General features: G+C 45.1%; 1 protein-coding gene across 5 annotated transcripts in view; it reads left to right on the top strand.

Moving 5' to 3' along the window:
- Positions 1-17,557, top strand: part of LOC112160565 (eukaryotic translation initiation factor 4 gamma 2) — a 92,225-nt gene extending 74,668 nt beyond the window's left edge. For 3 of the 5 annotated variants that reach the window (XM_036212181.1, XM_036212179.1, XM_036212176.1), the window contains 6 exons: positions 4,046-4,261; positions 6,282-6,540; positions 6,756-6,960; positions 7,804-8,012; positions 8,139-8,260; positions 16,430-17,557. In XM_036212181.1, the coding sequence (XP_036068074.1) occupies positions 4,046-4,261; positions 6,282-6,540; positions 6,756-6,960; positions 7,804-8,012; positions 8,139-8,260; positions 16,430-16,495 (1,077 nt within the window). In that variant the 3' untranslated portion in view covers positions 16,496-17,557. Of the gene's footprint in view, positions 1-4,045; positions 4,262-6,281; positions 6,541-6,755; positions 6,961-7,252; positions 7,365-7,803; positions 8,013-8,138; positions 8,261-16,429 lie in introns of those variants that run through there. The other 2 variants (XM_036212177.1, XM_036212180.1) reach the window with 2 other exon arrangements.
- The last annotated feature ends 1,485 nt before the right edge of the window (positions 17,558-19,042 follow it).

Here is a 19,042-nt window from a genome sequence, read left to right as displayed (position 1 = left end):
AGTGGGCTGCTTTACAGACACATTCACCATGTGTTGTCTTCATTGTAAGACTTATATAAGGCATTTCAATTTATGCTGCTCCAGACATATTTGTTTTTTATTTTTTTGGTCCAAAGTGGCTCTTTCAACATTTTGGGTTGCCGACCCCTGCCTTAGACCAAGTATGGCAGAGATGAAGAATTGTGCTGTTCTTTGTTTAACTGAAACCTGGTTAAATGAAAACATGCCGGATTCGGCCTTTCAACTGGACAACCTGCAGCTGTTTAGAGCAGACCGCGACTGCCGGTCAGGCAAAACACGAGGAGGAGGACTATGTGTGTACATAAATGAAGGTTGGTGCACTAACTGTGGGGTGGAAAGAGGCTCCTGCTCTGAGGCAGTAGAGCTAATGACTGTGAAATGTCGTCCGCACTACCCACCACAGGAGTTTACCGTTGTGTTCGTCACCACTGTTTACATTCCACCAGGTGCCTGTGCCAACGCTGCAACACAGGAGCTTCATGATGTCATCAGCTGGCTGCAAGCCAAGCACCCAGAAGCGTTTTACGTGGTTGCAGGAGACTTTAATCACGTGAAACTGACGGACACCCTTCCCATTTTTAACAACATGTCACCATTCCCACTCGAGGAGACAACACACTGGACTGTGTGTACACAAACATCCGGGGTGCATACAGAGCTCTCCCTCGCCCCCACCTTGGCCTCTCTGACCACATCTCCCTGCTACTGGCACCATCCTACCAGCCTCTGATAAGAAGGGTAAAGCCAACAAGAAGAACTGTCACTGTGTGGCCCAGCAATGCAGGTTTTGTGCTGCAGGACTGCTTTCAATGCACAGACTGGCAAGTCTTCAAAGAAGCAGCTACGTATGAGGGAAAGGTGAACCTGGAGGAATACACCTCCTATGTCCTGGGATTTATCTCCAAGTGTGCCAGTGATGTCGCTACCACAAAGTCAGTCATCTGTTATCCAAATCGAAAGCCCTGGCTGAACGCTGAGGTCAGAGCTCTGCTGAGCTCTGGAATGCTGCATTCAGGGCCGGTGAGGTATCTGTATTGAGAGCAGCAAGGAATGAACTGACGCCGGCCATAAACAGAGCCAAATCCACATACACTAGGAAAATTGAGGAACATTTCTCTTCAAATGACCCCCGGAGCATGTGGAGGGGCATTAAGTGCATCACACACTTCAAAGCCAGGAATGCACAGTGTCCAGATGACCCCTTTGGCAGATGAACTCAATAGGTTCTACACACGCTTTGAGGATCCTGCTGTACCACTGCCCTTCACCAAACTCGCCACTCCACCAGGTGATATGCCCCTCAAAGTGTCCGCAGCTGATGTGAGCAGGACCCTTAAAGGAATTAACCCCCGCAAAGCTGCTGGCCCTGATAACATCCCAGAGCAGGTGCTGAAGGACTGTGCATCTGAGTTGTCTGAGGTGCTAGCAGACATTTTTAACATCTCTTTGTCTGAGGCATCTGTTCCAACCTGCCTAAAAACATCTGTCATTGTTCCTGTGCCAAAGGGTTCCACAGTTATGGGGCTTGATGACTACCGACCCATAGCACTGACCCCGGTAGTCATGAAGTGCTTCGAGAGGCTGGTTATGGCCCATATCAGGAACAACATCGATGCCACTGTGGACCCGCAGCAGTTCGGTTACAAGAAGAACCGCTCCACTGATGATGCCATCTCATCTGTGGTCCACACTGCCCTCCAGCACCTGGAGGGCAGGAACACCTACATCCGCCTGTTCTTCCTGGATTTCTTCTCGGCCTTCAACACCATTATCCCACAGACCCTGCTGCAGAAACTCTCCACCCTTGGCCTGAGCCCCACACTAGGGAACTGGGTTCTGGATTTCCTGACAAATAGACAACAGACTGTCAGGATCCAGAATACCATCTCCCGTACCCTCACCCTGAGCACTGGAACACCCCAGGGCTGTGTGCTGAGCCCCCTCCTGTTCACTCTGCTGACATATGACTGCTCGGTGAGACACCCCAGTTGCCATATAGTCAAGTTTGCAGATGACACAGCGGTAGTGGGACACATCAGCAACAACGATGAGTCTGACTACCGAGAGGAGGTGGAGATGTTGGTGCAATGGTGCAGTGAGAACAACCTCTGCATCAACGTGAAGAAGACCAAGGAGATGGTGGTGGATTTCAGGAAAAGCAGACGCCCCACCCCACCCCTTCACATCGATGGAGCCCCAGTGGAGCTTGTCTCCAGCTATAAGTATCTGGGTGTGCACATCAGTGAGGACCTCTCCTGGAGCACCAACACTTCCCAGCTGGTCAAGAAGGCCCACCAGCGCCTGTACTTCCTCAGGAAGCTGCGGCGGGCTGGACTTGGAGGCACAGCCTTGTTGAGCTTTCTACCTTGCTGCTGTGGAGAGCTTCCTCTGCACCTGCATCACCGTGTGGCACGGCAGCTGCACCATTGCTGAGAGGAAAGCTCTGCAGCGTGTGGTAAAAGCCGCCCAGAGAACTGTGGGGGGAGAGCTGCCAACCACCACAGACCTCTACATCATAAGATGCAGGAGGAGGGGTCTGAACATAATCAAAGACCCCACCCACCCGGCACATGGTCTGTTCCAACCACTTCCATCAGGCAGGAGGCTGAGGAGCATTAGATCTAGAACCACCAGGCTCCGAACCAGCTTCTTCCCTGAAGCTGTCAGGCTGCTGAACTCTGTGTGACTGTTGTGTTCTTTATGTTTACTTTATTTATTTGTAAATTTGTTTGTTTATATTTTTCCCTGGGACCTGAGTTCCAATCTCTGCCAGGGAAATTATTTTGTCCACTGGTCTGACAATATAAATCTTTTGAATCCTTTGATTCCTTTTGAAAATCTTGAGACAGATCTCACGATTTTGCACCCGTCTGAGGCGCTCTCTGGACGCCTGCGGCTTGTTGCAGATTTTTTTCGGCATCGCCACACCCGTCCTGGTCCCCAACTTTGAACTTAAAATTCTACGATTGCTCGCAAGATTTTACACCAATTTTGTGCATCCCAGACACAATCTCCGATGACCTATGATACCCTCCGATTGCATCGGAGGCAATCGGAGACGATATCTGCGAGCGTCTTTTCTTTTCTTTTTTTTTCCCCCTGGTCTCTGGCTGCCTGTTTTTGCCCTTCCCCCTGCCTCCTGCATTCCCCTTTCCTCCTCCCCTGCCTCCTCCCCTTGGTCCTCCCATCGTGGGAGGCGATCACAGAAAGCGTACGAATTGTCGCAGGGTGCCTCCTATTCAGTCTGAGGGCGCCGCCGACGGGTGCAAAATCGTGAGATCTGTCTCAAGATTTTGTTCAAATTTCCCAGGTTTTACCCATTGCCGACACATCGCAAATGATTTGTGACTGGGCCAATACTCACAGCAAGCCTGCATGAAGAAATGTCATCTGCTCTGCATTTTTCTAAATTTAGGCACAGGCTGAAAGCGAGCAGATTTGGAATCGTTTTTATTTTTCACCGATTCACAAAGAATTGTTGCATCCTGAGTAGTTTCATTTGAAAAAGAAACTGGAACAGCGCCTCTTCTGAAACCCTTTATGATCAGAAATAGAAGGGAAAATCAAGGCAACCTCACTAGATATTAATCACACGCTTATTGTGTAACTCAGTCTTTTAGGAATGTGTGGAAACTTAATGAGGAGTTGCATTTTGCTGCAGTGGTACTTTTGTCTTATTGATGTAAACACAACAAACAAACATACAATACAAAAACCAACAAGTCAATTAATACATTGACTATGTCTTTGTTTTCTGAGAAACCCTAATTGCAGTTAGTTGCAAGCAGAAGTAATTCATCAGTCTTATTTTTAACTGGAGCTATGTCACACAACTGTATGCATAAAGCTAATTTTAAGAAATTATGCAGCATCTGTAGGTAGTTTGTAAAATGTTGTCCTGTTGGTAAAGTGTTTCTAACAAAGTCTTGATGAAAGTGCCTTGGTCCTACCAGTCATTTTTCTGAGGCTTGTCATTAGACAAAAGAGAAGTGGCTTATTATCTATGCTTATGTCTTTTCTTCAGGAAGGAATCATGACCGAGTACTTAAACTCCAAGAACCTGACTGAGGCTGTGATCAGCATGCGAGACATGAAACCACCGAAGCATTTCCTGGCAGAGATGCTCAGTAGGATCGTTGTATTTTCCTTGGACCGCTCTGATGAGGATAAGGAGCACGTCAGCACCATGATTCACTCTCTGCACACTGAGGGGGTCATCTCTGGAGAGAACTTCATGCAGGTAGATGAGGACACATCTTCAATGGTGACATGTCCTTATTTATATTAGAAGAGGAGCAGGCAACAGGACATTTCTGATAACTATTACTTGGGGCTAGGCGATACATTTATGATATATATCGCAAAATAACTTTCTCAAACGAAAAATTTGTCTATTGTGATAGACTTTTATTTTGAAGGGTCCGAATTGACACTCGCCAGTTGCTAGCTTTTTCTCCTCTTTGATCAGTAAAAGTTAGAGGGTTAGTTGCCAAATTATTGCATAGACTTAGTCATATTTATTAGTTCTCCTTTTGGTGAATTTCTCTCTCTTCCTCTACCGTCTACAAGCGAAGTAAACAAGAGACACTCCACCTATGTGACCACTTCTCCTCTGTGTAGTGTTGAGGCTGGAAAAGGCTCCTGAGATGAAAGGAAGCGCTGAGCTGCAGCGATACTGAACCAGAACATGAAGTTGGGGTTGATTTTTATTATGCCCTGTATGAGTGTAGCATAATCTTAACATTTAACATCTATCAGGGGACAACAGATGAAAAATAGCTACTGGGTTAGTTTGATGAGAACTGTCCAAGAGACATAAATAAAATTAAAATGAACTTGACAACAATAAAATCCATACCCACTGATGATTTGTGATGTCTGTACTTATGAGTTCCTTCTGTTGCATAAATGCAAATCTCTGATGTTTAGCATCAAAATGATTATCAGAAAAAAATATATATACCTTTCAAGTAAAATTATTACGAATTAATCAGTGATGTGGATTTCAATGACCACAACAGTTTAGGTACGTATTTTTCGCACTATAGGTGCACCGTATTATAAAGGCGCAAAAAAAGAAAAGTAACGGAAACAAAAAAAGTGAGTTTAGTAAAACTTTATTCCACTATTTAACAAACCACTCTTATTATTTTTTAATCAATCTTCTCCCACAAAACTTATTTGGTGTTTAAATAAAACATCTGAGTATTCCATCATCAAACATGCCAATTCCCTTTCATCTTGTTGGTGTCAGACTCTAGTAACAGTTCTAGTGTTTTTCCTGCATAGAAAATTTGGTGGTTGCCGGTTTATTTTTTCGTCAGTGATTCACTATTTTCCAGAAAGAGTTACAAATAAACTACTAAGTTGAATTTTGTGATTGGTCAACTGGTGTAAGTCTCAGAAGTTTGACGTCATGGTCTGTGCTCCAGTATAAAAGCCCCGCCCATCTTTGATTTTGTTACAATCAGTTGTTGTTGTGTTAGCTTTAGCATGGCTTGTAGGTGTATTTCCTTCGGTTGTCAAAAATCTACTGGCTTTCACAGCTTTCCAGAGAACTTGGAAGTTGGAGAACAGAGGTTAAGAGCAATTGTCAACCAGAAAACTCCTTCCTGGTGATGGATTTATTGAACATTTCACTCTGGAATGTTTGTTTAAAACCTTTATTCGATATGATGCTAGCAGCATTTTATCACGGGTCCCCTTTTGCCTCATTTTCACTAGTGGTCCGGACCAGACCGGTCCCCTCTTGGCTGGTTTGGAATGGTTTTTTAGACATCAATAGGCTCATGTATTTGTTATTTTTCCACTAACAACAGGTTGCCTTTTAGTGGTTGACGTGATTATAGATTCTTTTGTGGAGTTCTTTAAAGTAAATAACTTAACCTCTCAACATCAGCCATATCATCCATCCATTTTAAATGCAAAAAAAACGGTCAAAGCTTTCATCATGTAGCAATGAGGCTAAAGGATAGCTTCTCCACACGCAATGGCAGCGTCTAGTTTATGAACACATTTTTGGAGAAACATTGAGCTTTAAATTTAATTGACGTCAAAAGAGGCAGCGGACTCCAATTTGACGCATTAATCGCGTTTAGTGTCAAATGCAATGTTACATTGGGCTTGCTTCATTTGTTCATAAATGTTGGACTTTCTTCTTAAAAGTGGGACTTGTACTCCGGAGTGACTTGTAGTCCGGAAAATATGGTACTATCAAACTTGTGTAAATGCTCTGGCATGGTCTGTTTCCACCGCTTCAGGCTTTGCTCAATGTCCTGGACCAGTGCCCAAAGATCGAAGTGGATGTGCCCCTGGTGAAGTCCTACCTGGCCCAGTTTGCCGGCCGGGCCATCATTGTGGAGTTGGTGAGCTTGGCGGAGCTTGCTCATCCGCTGGAGAATGGCACTCACTTCCCCCTCTTCCTGCTCTGCCTGCAGCAAGTGGCCAAGTTAAAAGACCGCGAGTGGCTCACTGACCTCTTCCAGCAGAGCAAGGTCAACATGCAGAAGATGCTTCCAGGTAGGACTTCCTCTGGGACCTTGGCGGGGGGAGGTTGCAGGAATAAACAAATGAAAGCAAATAGTGGAATTTTCACCCCAGGAAGTGACTTGAACCTCATCAAGTCAGGAGACCCATTCTCTTTTCATCCAACTTTTGTGGCCTTATTTTGACAGATCTGAAGAAACCTACTGAAAACATTGGACTTGTTTTCCTTTTCCTCCTATTTGCCACAGAAATCGACCAAAACAAGGACCGCATGCTGGAGATTCTTGAGGGAAAAGGCTTGAGCTTCCTGTTTCCACTGCTGAAGCTGGAGAAAGAGCTGCTGAAGCAAATCAAGGCAGACCCCTCCCCACAGTCCATCTACAAGTGGATTAAGGACAATATCTCACCCAAGCTTCACACTGACAAAGGCTTTGTCAACATCCTCATGACAAGGTAAATGAGCTAAATATGTAGTTTTCTAAAGCCTTTGTCTGTTTCTATGGTAACCCACATGCCTAGTCCGTCCCTGAGGCAACAGCTCAGAAAGGGGATTTTCAGTGCTGCTGCTCACATCAGTGGGTTGACCCCAGGGGAATTTTGGTGTGGGTGGGGGTTGTTTATTGGGGTGTCCCACTCACTCAATCATCTTCTGATCTATTTTCAAAGCGGTACTGGTGGTCTTTTAATAATGATGATGTTGTTTTTAGCCAAAATCCACAAATCTTTGTCGTTTTCTTGGATATAGTTTCTGCAGAGCAGTAGGAGTTCAGAGAGTTGCCTCTGAGTTGTGCCTGGGACTGTTGGGATGGAGTAACCCCACCCCCACTTCCCTCCCCTGCTGAGAGCTCAGAGCAAGGAGGTGGTGTCCCGCCCAGCATGTTTCCTACGTCATATTTACAATCTCAATCTGACGCTGATTCACAGGGATTTAAATAAAAATAAAAAAATCCAATTTCAAATTTAAATTTCTTTCTATGTCCTCTAGCGTCAGAAAAAAAACTGTAAGATAATTTTTAAAAAGTTTTCATCAAGTGAGGTTTTGACAGGGAGTTGAATTTATCTTTTTTTAACCCGGAAAAAACCATAAACCTGTGAACTAGGACTTGACAAACAATATAAATGAATTTCCATAATTTAAGTTGGATATCTAAATTCTGCCGTGGGTTATATCATTGACATGTATATTAAAGGAAGATCTGCTTTCAGAAGTATATCACTGTGTGACATAATTGACTTTTTTTCCTAGCTGCCCCGTTCAAACTTCCTGTTTGACACCGGCTGTCTTTGTCCTTGCAGTTTCCTGCAGTACATCTTCCAGGAACTATGCATGACAGAAGGTGACGACCTGCTGACGGCACCCACTAAAGAGCAGCTAGAGCAGGAGAAGAACTTCCTGCTGGCCTTCAAGCCTGTCATGCAAAAATTCCTGCACGATCACACTGAGTTGCAGGTCAGCGCCCTTTATGCTTTACAAGTGCACTGCAATGCCAGCGGTTTCCCTAAAGGTGAGTTATTAAAAACAAGGAAAACTGGGTCTTGATCTGTCTCTTTGATTTGGAGTTGTGGATCAAGTGCTGTTTTTATTGTGGCCCACAGCAGCAGTCCCTGATTTTTGTTATTTTTCTTTCCAGGTATGCTGCTGCGCTACTTTGTCAACTTGTATGACTTGGAGATCATTGAAGAAGAAGCCTTCCTAGCATGGAAAGAAGATATAACGCAAGAATTCCCTGGAAAAGGAAAAGCATTGTTCCAGGTGTGTATTGAGAAAGAAGGGCCTACACCATGCTATTTTCAGAGGAAACTGTATCATTTTGGCACACAAAAGAGCAAATTATTTTTGAGAAATTAGTTATTTTCTTCCCAGAAGGAAAAGCCTCGGTCTCTGAGGCTCTGCCTTTCACTCTTTATGGGTGCCGCCCATTTCACGACGTCATCCTATCCTAGATCCGGCCTCGGCAGCATGTCCGTGTTTAGCCCACGAAAACAAACAGCATCCCAACTTTGGCAGAGATGCATTTTGTGCATCTAAAATGAAAGGTCCTAGCTCAGTAGAGAAAGGTCTTCCCATAGACAGTCTAATAATAATACTGGACTTCTCGAGCCATGAGGTCCCCCATTGGAAATGCATTACCTCCTCTCCTTGTATAAGTAGGCCGCCGCTTTCACCATCACTTCCTGAAACGGCTATCACCATATTGCAAACGTCTGCAACCCATTTTCAGTGATTGGTCTAAGTCTCTGTGAATCATAGCTGAGTCATGAATTTATAGGAAGTACTGTCCCCAATCAGGAGTGATTTTTATTGTGAATATCCGCCTCTTTCCACGCCTCTACCACAAGACCACGGGATGTAAGCAGCTTCTACTGTAATAACGCCGGAGAATTGTACAAGTCATTGTTGAAGCCTTTGAGGGAGAACCATTCCAACATTTGATTCTGTCAGCGGTCCTTTTGGATTTACTTACATTTATTCCTTTTTGTCGAGATAAAGAGCATTTGGCGGCCCCCCCCCTCGCGCAGCATCTTGTTACTTCACATGCGCTGCCACGTTACAGTCTGATCAGATGCACGTGAGAAGCTCAGCGGTATTTAAAATAAATAACCATTATAACAAGTGAACAGCTGGATCTTTTTTCTGTTTGAAAATACGACAACATCCATTGAAGTTTGTCTCACGCTCCTCAGACGTCTGCGTCTAATTCAGGCTGCAAGCTGGAAAAGTGCAGCGAAGATGAAACTTTGGTTGGTGATTTTATGGAGGAGCTGTACCATTCCGTATGATACGCAACTTATAATTTAAAAGCTACAATCAAAACAGTGAAAAAAAGAAAAACGAACGTCAAAGAAACAAAAAGGTCCAAAGCACATAACCTTCTTCTTCTTCTTTTCCTTTCGGCTTTTCCATTCAGGGGTCGCCACAGCGAATCAGTTTCCTTCATCTAAGCCTGTCTTCAGCATCCTCCACTCTAACACCAGCCACCTTCATGTCTTCATTCACTGCATCCATAAACCTCCTCTTTGGTCTTCCTCTAGACCTCTTTCCTGGCAGCTCTAGACTCAGCATCCTTCTACCAATATATTCACTGTCTCTCCTCTGAACATGTCCAAACCATCTCAGTCTGGCCTCTCTGACTTTATCTCCAAAACCTCTAACATGTGCTGTCCCTCTGATGTATTCATTCCTGATCCTATCCATCCTGGTCACTCCCAAAGAGAACCTCAGCATCTTCATCTCTGCTACCTCCAGCTCTGCTTCCTGTCTTTTCTTCAGTCCCACTGTTTCTAGTCCAAACAACATGGCTGGTCTCACCACAGTCTTGTACACCTTTCCTTTCATTTGTGCTGAAACTCTTCTGTCACACATCACACCTGACACTTTTCTCCACCCATTCCAACCTGCTTGCACTCTCCTCTTCACTTCTTTTCCACACTCTCCATTACTCTGTACTGTTGACCCTAAATACTTAAACTCCTCCACCTTCTTTATCTCTTCTCCCTGTAACCTCACTCTTCCACTCTGGTTCCTCTCATTCACACACATGTACTCTGTCTTACTGCGGCTAACCTTCATTCCTCTCCTTTCCAGGGCAAACCTCCACCTCTCTAACTCCACCTCCACCTGTTCCCTGCTCTCACTACAAATCACAATATCATCTGCAAACATCATAGTCCATGGTGATTCCTGTCTAACCTCATCCGTCAGTCTGTCCATCACCATTGCAAACAGGAAGGGGCTCAGAGCTGATCCCTGATGTAATCCCACCTCCACCTTGAACTCCTCTGTCACCCCTACAGCACACCTCACCACTGTCTTACAGCCCTCATACATGTCCTGCACTGCTCGGACATACTTCTCTGTCACTCCAGACTTCCTCATACAATACCATAGTTCCTCTCTGGGCACTCTGTCATAAGCTTTCTCCAGATCTACAAAGACACAGTGGAGCTCTCTCTGACCTTCTCTGTACTTCTCTATCAACATCCTCAAAGCAAATGTTGCATCTGTAGTGCTCTTTCTTGGCATGAAACCATACTGCTGCTCACAAATGTTCACTTCTGCTCTTAGTCTGGCTTCCACTACTCTTTCCCACACCTTCATTGTATGGCTCATCAGCTTTATTCCTCTGTAGTTACCACAACTCTGCACATCTCCCTTATTCTTAAAAATGGGCACCATCACACTTCTCCTCCATTCCTCAGGCATCTTCTCACCACCTAAGATCCTGTTGAACAACCCGGTCAAAAACTCCACTGCCATCTCTCCTAGACACTTCCATACCTCCACAGGTATATCATCAGGACCAAGAGCCTTTCCACTCTTCATCCTCTTCAAAGCCCCTCTCACTTCACCTTTACTAATCTTTCTTACTTCCTGCTCCACAACCGTCACCTCTTCTACTCTTTGTTCTCTCTCATTCTCTTCATTCATCAACTCTTCAAAGTATTCTTTCCATCTTTCCATTACACCACTGACACCTGTCACCACATTACCATTCCTATCCTTGATCACCCTAACCTGCTGCATGTCCTTCCCATCTCGATCTCTCTGCCTTGCTAGTCTGTACAGGTCAGTCTCTCCCTCCTTACTACCCAACCTAGCGTACAAGTCATCATAAGCTCTTTGTTTGGCCTTTGACACCTCTACTTTCACCTTACGCTGCATCTCCCTGTACTCCTGTCTACTCTCCTCAGTCCTCTCAGTGTCCCACTTCTTCTTAGCTAATCTCTTACTCCGTATACACTCCTGCACCTCCTCATTCCACCACCAAGTCTCCTTATCAACTCTCTTTCCTGATGACACACCAAGTACACTCCTACCTGTCTCCCTGATCACATTAGCTGTAGTTATCCAGTCATCTGGGAGTACCTCCTGACCACCCAGAGCCTGTTTCAACTGTTTCTTAAAAGTCATGCAACAATCTTCTTTTTTCAGCTTCCACCAGTTTGTCCTCTTCTCTGCCTTTGCCCTCTCTTTCTTCATCTTCTTCACCACCAGAGTCATTCTACACACCACCATCCTGTGCTGTCTGGAAACACTCTCACCAACCACTACTTTACAGTCACTGATCTCCTTCAGATTACACCGTCTACACAAGATGTAGTCTATCTGTGTGCTTCTACCTCCACTCTTATAGGTCACTCTATGTTCCTGTCTCTTCTCAAAGAATGTATTCACTATCGCCATTTCCATCTTTTTTGCAAAATCAACCACCATCTGTCCTTCTACATTCCTCTCCTGGATACCAAACCTGCCCATCACCTCCTCATCACCTCGGTTTCCTGCACCAACATGACCATTGAAATCTGCACCAATGACAACTCTCTCATTTCCAGGGATGCTCATCATCACTTCATCAAGATCCAACCAGAACTTCTCCTTCTCTTCCAGCTCACATCCTACCTGTGGGGCATACCCACTAACAACATTGAACATCACACCCTCCATTTCTATCTTCAGACTCATCACTCTATCTGACACTCTTTTTACCTCCACAACACTCCTAACAAACTCCTCCTTTAGGATAACTCCTACTCCATTTCTCTTCCCATCTCCACCATGATAGAACAACTTGAACCCTGCTCCTAAACTTCTAGCCTTGCTACCTTTCCACCTGGTCTCCTGGACACACAGTATGTCTACCTTTCTCCTCTGCATCATGTCCACTAACTCTCTACCCTTTCCTGTCATAGTTCCAACATTCAAAGTCCCAACTCTCAGTCCAACACTAGTGACTTTCCTCTTCTCTCTCTCTCCCTACAAACCCGCCTTCCTCCTCTCCTTCTTCCACCAACAGTAGTCCAATTTCCATCGGCACCCTGTCAGTGAACAGCACCGATGGCGGTCGTTGTTAACCCGGGCCTCGACGATCCGGTATGGATTTCGTAGGTCTGATTCGCATATTTGATTTGGCAAGATTTCACGTCGGATGCCCTTCCTGACACAACCCTCTGTATTTATCCGGGCTTGGGACCGGCACAATAAGACCCTGGCTTGGCCCCCTCGTGGCTCTACCTCCAACTTATTTAAAGGCCTCGTGCGGTGAAAATCATGATTTTTTTTTTTAAACTGCAATAAAACATTAGTATTTATGTCACAAATTAACCCCCGTATAATTATTTTGTCACCCGCGGCCCCGTGCACTCTCTTCAAGCGTTCAAAGATAGCGCGGTCGCTCAGATTTTGGGCAGCCACTGATAAGTAGGTCATAGGTCGTGTGACGTCAGTACAGGAACATACAGCTAGATCCGCTAGTGTTGTGATGACTTTCTGGGCAGGGAATTACTTAACATAATAGAATTTGGACTGCCGTGGATTTGGGGATTCGAACGGGATAATGGTGAATAGGAGTGTGGTATTTGGGTGCAGTAATGTGCCGAAGAAGGGGGTCTCCCTTTGTGAATTTCCCGTTTCACTAAAGGAGAGGGGCGCTCCCCGGTCAGGGGGAGGCTTTGAGCCCTCCCTGGCCCTCTGGAGGAGGAACGCGGGGGGGTGTACGGGCACCTGGCGGGCGCGCGCCGGACGGCCAGGGTGAGGCCGCCACGCCACGCTAAGGGGGGTTTGCGGTTCCGAGGCCCCGGGCCGGGCATGGGGGGCGCCGTGGGTTCGCTGGACGGTCGTCCGGCGCCGGCAGCCGAGCCAGCACGAAGGGTTTTTACTCCCTCCCGGGGCCGTCTGGAAAGAGGACCCGCGCGGGGGTCGCTTGCGCGCGGGCGAGGGAGGGCGAGGGAGGCCGAGAGGGCGGCGGAGGAGCGAGCCCACCCGTCGCCGCAGCAGCAGCAGACCCCCGTCCGCCTCGGCCCTGGAGGAGGACGACAAAGGACGCTCCGCGGCAGCGGCGGCGCCTTTCCTTTTCCGGTAATGAGCCTTCCGCAGGTTCACCTACGGATACCTTGTTACAACTTTTAATTCCTCTAAATAGTCAAGTTTGATCGTCTTCTCGGCGCCATCGCTGTATGAGCTTTCACCATCGTCATCCGAAGTCCCCGTATCCTCAGATGAGTAAACCTCCGGTTCAAACTGGTAGGGCTGTACACCCTCCGAACCCTGTGTCGTTAAAATTTCCGTCTTTGATGAAGGCTCATCACCTTCATCCAAAGAAATATCCGCTAAATCGTGGTCTATGTTGCTTCTCAAACCGTTCGCCATTGTTGTTTACACTCTGGGATCCCTAAAGTGACGTCACGCGCAGCCCCCGCCCATCACCACCTATCGCCCAAATTTGAAGCTGTGCACGACCATAAAATGATCAATAAAATCACGCTGGATCATTTCAAGTGAATATTTTTATCAGATTCGTGTTCCAAGTTCCATTGACTTTCTAAATTAAAAAAAAAAAATTGCCACTGCACGAGGCCTTTAATTTCCTCTTTTTCGGCTTTTTCTGTTGGGATAATCTGGAAATTAATTTTCCCTTTTAGCACTGCCTTGCATGCATCCCACAGCACCAATGGAGAGACCTCTCCATTATCATTTTCTCTCATGTATGTTTGTATGTGGGGCTGACTAATACATATAATCTCTGCTTGTGGGATTGAAATCTCTCCAAACATCTAAAATGCCCAACTCAGCCATTAATCCTTTTATTGTTTTTACTAACTGCTCTATTTAGTACCCTCCCCCTGTGGAATCCAACCATTGATTTAATCTTTGATTCAGATATCCTCCTCCAATCAGAAACCCCTCCACTTCTGGTGTCACCAATCAGATCCAGGAGGCGTATAGATATTAAGAGGTGTCACCAGTTCCCCTTCCAACCTTCCTCTAACCATGATGAATCTCCCTTCCTTGTCCCTAATAACTGATGATTTCTCACATTCAATTCATTGTTAAATCAATATGGCTGCTCCTCTCCTTTGTCCAGATTTATGAGACGCAGAAAAGACTTGACTGTAACCATTTCTTTTTAGTTTTTCGTGTTCTTTTTCTGTTAAGTACGTCTCCTGTAGATAGATCCCAACGTCTTTTTTTCCTCATTTTGGTTAATATTTTGCTTCTTTTGATTGGACTGTGCAATCCATTTACATTATATGAACCTACTTTAATCAAATTTGTGGTTCCTTTATGGTTAGCCATTTTACATTCTGTTCTGGATCTGTCTCTGTACTACCATTGATCCCCTGTTGCCACATTAACAAACTAGAACAAACAACAAGATAAAAATAAAACCCAGAATGTGAGAATCTAAATGAAAAGAAAAACAAGGTTCCAATGATGAGGCCCGTATCTTGACCTTCACTGAGCTCTGAACAGGCTCTGAAGGGTGGCTTCTGGTTGCTACGGGTAGAGGGCCCTCTCTGTTAGTGTTAGCATGAGTCGTATGTCTATTTAAACTGAAGACGCCCCAACTGTTAAACTCAGATCGAGGAAATAACACTTAAACTACTGTTTAAGTGTCTCAGAAAATTACCTTTAGTCACCATGCATGTCCACATGTTTATTGTTTTAGTTAGTCACTGACCTTATAGCTCATTAATTCACCAATCTAGACAAATGTATCTCAGGTTTTCTTAAAAGCTTGCAGCTTCTGGTTGTAACCCGGCCTTGCTTCCTGCAGGCATCTTCCGTCAGATCTTTGGCTCCTCTGCCATGATGATCGTCGTATCCTCTCCATCGGGTCCTCAGCTGGTCTCACTTCTTCCACCGTATTATAGGTGCACGGTCCTCCTTCATAAAACACCTGGTGTTTAGCTGGAAAAGGCGTCTGGAACTGGATATTCTTCTCTTTTAGGACCTTCTTTGCTTCTGCGCACTCCTTCCGTCTCCTCAGTATTTCCGGTGCGTAATCATGATCCAAGAACACTTTCCTCCCTTCAAATTCAAATCCCTTTTTCAGCCATGCTTTCTTAATAAGCTCTTCTATAATCCTGTAACTGAGCAGTCTCACCACTATGAACCTGGGGGGGGGCGTCCCTCGGAGGACGTGGGACCAACACACACTCTTACAATGCTGAGTTCGAAAAATGGCGGAAATTCCAGCTTTTCTCTCATGAGGGTAGTTATAAAGGTGCACGTTGACTCCGCACCATCCTCTGCTCCTTCCCTCACACCATGGATCCTGATGTTTTCCCGTCTTGACCGGCTTTCTTGGTTTATTATTCGGTCCTCAAGCTGTTTTTGCAAACCTGCCAACTCCTCAGAGTCCGCGATTTGTTTTTCCACCTCATTAAGTTTGCCTTTTGTCTTTCTGATGTCCTCTCAAATGCCTTTTAAGGTGTTAGCATTTTCGCGACAGAAATCTCGTATTTCTTTAAGGACAGTTTCTAAGTCTGCCATATCAAAAGTTGGTTGCTAGCTTTGCTAGCTCCTCTGTAATCTGTCGTTCTGCCCGTCTGCTTGGCTTAGCTTAGCCGCTTCGTTCAAGTGCACGACAGTGTCTTCAATGTCCGGTACTGCTTTTCTTGCCAATTTTCTACTTTTTCCTCTTTTCATAATCAGTGCTCCTACCTGTACATTTAGTCTGTATTTCCAACGCGGCACTTGAAGCGCATATACGGCGCCAAATAACTTCCACTTTGGGGAGCTTCGGTCTTATGCTGCCGCCATTTTCATGGTGCGTTCAGGAACCTCATTTGACAGCTTTCCATACTGTGAGTGTGTGTGTGTTTACGCAACCAAGCGGACACTTTCATTGAAAAGTCAAACGCTACGCAAGTTTTGAAGTCAGGTGTGGAGCGGTCCGTCACATGGAGCACATAATGAGCCGAGTATGAAAGGATTTAACATAATTTCAGTATTATGTATAACTGTTTATTTGTATTGATTCCTTTCTGTTAGCAGGAAAACAGTTTTATAGTTTTATGTAAGGGGCAGTTTTATGTAAGGGGCAAAAAGAAAACATACTTGGCCTTAAAATACGTATAATTCATTCGTATAATTTGTTCTTGACTGAATCGTTGCATCTCTGTTCTTCCATCCTGTCAGGTCAACCAGTGGCTCACCTGGCTGGAGACAGCAGAGGAGGAGGAGTCAGACGACGACGCAGACTGAGAGCTTCAGCAGAGCCATGGTGTTTAGCTTGACCACTTGTTGTATTTAGGATTTCTGTTCATCATCCTTAAGTGAACCACTATCGCATGGAACTCGCTGCTGCTGTGTCTCAAGCTTGTAAGTGTAGAACCTGATGTGTCTGTGTCCACATGCACAGTGACGATGGGCAGAGAGGGAGCAGCCAGTTGCTCCACAGCTCTTCATTCTGCAGCCACGTCATGAGTTTGTAACAAGTAGATTAGCGTGTTTTCGTTTTTAGGTTTATTGACTTTCGCATTCTGGTGTACTCAGTTGTAATGTTGTCTCCTACCTGATAGAAGGCAGACTGATGGAGAGGATCCTCATTTGTTTTAGTTTCTACATGGAAGCACCAGCAAGAACATGTAGACATGCTTCATAATCTTGAGCATTTTTCCCCACAAAATTAAAGAAACTCGAGGTCCTGTCTCTGAGGTTTGAATTAATTATTAAACAGCAAAACATTTCACAACAAAGTGTGTTTAACCACATTTTTCTTCCAAATAAAAATACTCTTTATGTTCATGATGAGCATCTTGGTCGTCTCCCTCCTTACTACGAGTCATTGCAATAATCATTTGTTACAATATTTTTTAAAAAGCTTAGTTAATGTTTCTGTTTAGACTTCTGAGGTTGGGTGTCCTGTGCTGTGAGGAACATTATTGAAGGCTATTGAACCCACACCGAGGTCAACTTTTGATTTGGTTTTGGATTCTTTCTTTCCTTTTTAGGCATTAAAGCGAAATGTTTCCAGGGAGGCTTCTGGAAGTTTGCAAGTATTACAACTTAAGATTCTTGCACCAATGAAAACAGTTGTCTGAAATTTGGACCAATTTGGACCAATCATAGCCCTGGCTTTAAATAAAATAAGACCATTAATCATGAAATGAACGAATTGTACATCCATAAGTCTGACTCTAAATCAAATAAGCGTTTTACCCTAAACCTGTGTGTCTATGTATGGGACAGTGGATTTTGTTGCATAATGTTCATAATTACTGTTCCCCTCTTGCTTAAATGTCAATAAAGTCCAACACATGAGCATCTGTTGTTTTTGACTTCTTTCCTGCATGTTTCCACTTTAAATTTTCTGGCTGTAGCACACCAGAGGAGCCTCCGCCTAAACACAGTCATCCCTCCTGGTCTGACGGGATCCAGAAGTATTCCACCACTTTCTTGCTTCTGCGGGATGGAGCAGAGTTGGGGCGTTCTTCAACGGCTGACAGGTCAGCAAAGTGACTTGGTCCCGAGTCCCTGCCAGGGTGTAGGGCTGAGATCTGGAGTATGGTCCTGGAAATGCAAATATAGAAACAATGTTTTTCTAAGGATGTTTCAGGAAAAACCTGAAATTAGAGCAGGTGTTTGTGTGGCTGAGGCCCCCTAGAGGCCACAGGGACAAACAGCTACCTGGATGAACTTCCCTCTGATTCTTCAGGACAGGATTCTGTTGTGGAAATGAAGACGGGATCTCCTTCCTGTACAGCCTAAACACAAGGTTGATACTTTGCTGATAACCGATGTGAGAGGATTTCTTTAGCAGAAGAGCCACACATTTTCACTAATTTTAATTTTTCCAAAGATTTTCGGAACTTCGATTTGCTTACTGTAAAACGTCTTGGTGCGCCATCTGGATTTTTGAGGATTTTGATGCGCTGATCACTCTCTGTCATGCAGAGAAAGTAGCTCTTGATGTTGGCTTGACACTGTTTGGATTAGATGGATTTAGAATTTACCCAAATACGCACTGTCAAAATAGCTATTTAAAAACAAATGATCAGAAAACATAAAAACAGGATACAGTTTAAAATGTGGTCAAAAATGTGCTTGTAGGTAATTCTCAATTCTCATTTTTTATTACTGAGGACCATAGAACTAACCCCATGGTAGCTAAATTTATTACCATCTTTGATTTAAAAAACAACTTTTAAGTGTTTGCTCTGATGTGAATAGTTAATTGAGGAAAGATTGGAGCCATAGTGCATTAATGGTGTGTCAACAGGTTAAAATGTTATTTCTGTGAAATTATTCAGGGAACAAAAATGTATAAAAAACATGTGCATTTCAAAGATAAAATGCACTTATGGATATGTAAGAGAATGAATATTTAAAAAGTTTTCTTTTTTGTGTAATTTGCCTAACAATGCAATCTATTATCTGTATCAAAGTACTGGTATGGGGTGCGTGGTTGGGTGGGGGGTCTGGCTCGGTATGGGGTGGTCTTCTTGCTTGCGCTGGGGGGGCTGGCGTGGGGCCCTCTCCTGGGGGGGCCCGCCTGCATTGAGGAGGCGGCTCGCCTGCACCTGGGGGCTGGAATCACTCCCTCACTGGCTCTGGGGCGGGCTGGGACAACCCTCTTGGGGCCCGCCTTTGCGGCGGGGTCGGTGGGTTGCCCCGTCTAGTGGGGGCGCTGTCCGTGGGAAGGGGGCATTCCATTAGGCACGGGACAGAGGGGTCTTGGTGGGTTGCGGTCTCTGCTGATACAATTGGCCGCGGCTGGATTGGCTGCCTAGGTCCCGTTGGTGCCTGACC

Source organism: Oryzias melastigma, linkage group LG6, assembly GCF_002922805.2.
Source record: "Oryzias melastigma strain HK-1 linkage group LG6, ASM292280v2, whole genome shotgun sequence".
Taxonomy (NCBI): domain Eukaryota; kingdom Metazoa; phylum Chordata; class Actinopteri; order Beloniformes; family Adrianichthyidae; genus Oryzias; species Oryzias melastigma.
The sequence above is the reverse complement of the archived record's forward strand: the minus strand, read 5'-3'. Positions and strand labels throughout refer to the sequence as shown.